Consider the following 1,743-nt stretch of genomic DNA (forward strand, 5'->3'; position numbering starts at 1 on the left):
TATATATATATATATATATATATATATATCCACACACACAAATCTTCTGTTTGTTTAATTTAAAGCCCTATTTTGAACCCTATTTATGAAAAGTGCCTCAAAGTGAGTTCAAAATGACAAAGAGAGTAAATATGGGATAAAAGGCATTAGTAGAAAAGTCAAAGCAAGAACAAGGGAAGTGCAGCAAAGGTATGCAAAGTATTAACCAAAGACACAAACCAACCCGACCTGAACCATTGTCCCAGTAACCACCACTGCAGTAGGGAGGGGCTGGTTCATTGTCATGGCGATCGTTGCTGGGGCGATAGAGACAGCCACCGTCTCTAGCTGCTGATTGCTGATTGGGGAAGGCTGGGCCATGGGGTCGACTGCTGTGGGTATGGAGGCAGGTATAGACAGCTGGAGGAGAGAAAGGGGGATGGTCTGCCTCTCCACTCCTGCTCCAGCCTTTCCTCCGTCTATTTTCTCTCTAGCGGCTCTGTCCTTCATCTTCACTCCAGTGTGGACAGACTGGTGACGCCGCAGGTTGTAACTGTTCTTAAACTGCTTATTACATATGGAGCAGATGTGTGCAGGTCGGACTGGTCGAGTGACTGGCTTCACTGGGAAAGAGAAAAAGAGAGAGAGATGGTTAGAGGACACTGTAAGTGTTCATATACAGGTGTACGCTATTTGTCGCAAACAAACACACTATGCTGTATTAAAATAATTCCAGAAAGTTTCTACTGCTTGAAAGCAGTAATTACGATGAGATGTGAAATCACATGGGAAATGTCTCGTTTCTTTCTCTTTTTTCCACTTACTGGCAAAAACAGCAAACTTTTTAGCACTATTACATCACAATAATGTGCAAAAAGTGCACATTAGCTATGAAATTGATGCTTTATTTGTGTGTTTTTTTTTCATTCTCTTACCATTAGAGAACTTTCTAGCATGTTTTATTGCTATTTTTCATCAGGACTACATGAAATGCATAAAAAGGGCCAATATGCATTGGTTCCGGAAGTATTTTTACCCCAGGGATTTGAAAAAGATTCTTTAGTTTAGACCTCTAAGCAGTTCCAACACGAATCACATCATAAAAGCCTTTGATTTTAAGTACAAAGGTTTTGAAAAGTTGGAGAAAAAAAGAGAATGGTATTAGACTGTGTATGTCTGTGATGAACTACTCAATGAACTACTCATCCCCAGCAGCACCTCATTTTAAATTTATATAAATTTTTACATTTATAAATATTATAATATTTACAAATAAATATTCAGTAGCTTGAGAATGCAGTTTTATAATATTTATCAATATTTTGAATTTTATATATATATATATATGTTTTTTTTTTACATTTATCTCAGTTTTAGTTTAGTAATTTTAGCATGTCAACTTAAACTAATTTTAGTTAGATGCCAAGGCAACTTTTCAATTTTTTTTTCCAGGTTTTTAATTTTAAGATTTCCATCACATTTTTATAATTTATTTTATTTCAGCTTTATTTTAATGATCAGTTCTTAATAGTTTTAGTTAACTATAACAACACTGGTTCATTAACCCACTTTCTGTTTCCATGGTAAAAGCGACTTCTCTTAATGGCGAATCTCTCTTCAGTTATTGTGGGTAGTGTTGTTTTCTGACAATTAGGCAGGATCACTAAAATACATTAGTTTATCCATTTTTTTCTTGTCGTAAAAATGGGCGCGGCCATTTGAAAATTCTATGGGTCTGGCTTCCGGTCTCATCTGCGTCCACTC

General features: G+C 36.2%; 1 protein-coding gene across 2 annotated transcripts in view; it reads right to left on the bottom strand.

The window, feature by feature from the left end:
* The window catches only part of LOC107582858 (vascular endothelial zinc finger 1-like), a 16,547-nt gene that overhangs the window by 12,714 nt on the left and 2,090 nt on the right, over positions 1-1,743 (bottom strand). For both annotated transcript variants that reach the window (XR_001608982.1, XM_016268873.1), the window contains exon 4: positions 229-602. Coding sequence is in view for 1 of the 2 variants with exons in the window: in XM_016268873.1 (XP_016124359.1) it covers positions 229-602 (374 nt within the window). In the remaining variant the exon portion in view is untranslated. The remainder of the gene's footprint in view (positions 1-228; positions 603-1,743) is intronic.

This window comes from Sinocyclocheilus grahami, unplaced genomic scaffold (genome assembly GCF_001515645.1).
Source record: "Sinocyclocheilus grahami isolate Dianchi unplaced genomic scaffold, SAMN03320097.WGS_v1.1 scaffold48.1, whole genome shotgun sequence".
NCBI lineage: Eukaryota > Metazoa > Chordata > Actinopteri > Cypriniformes > Cyprinidae > Sinocyclocheilus > Sinocyclocheilus grahami.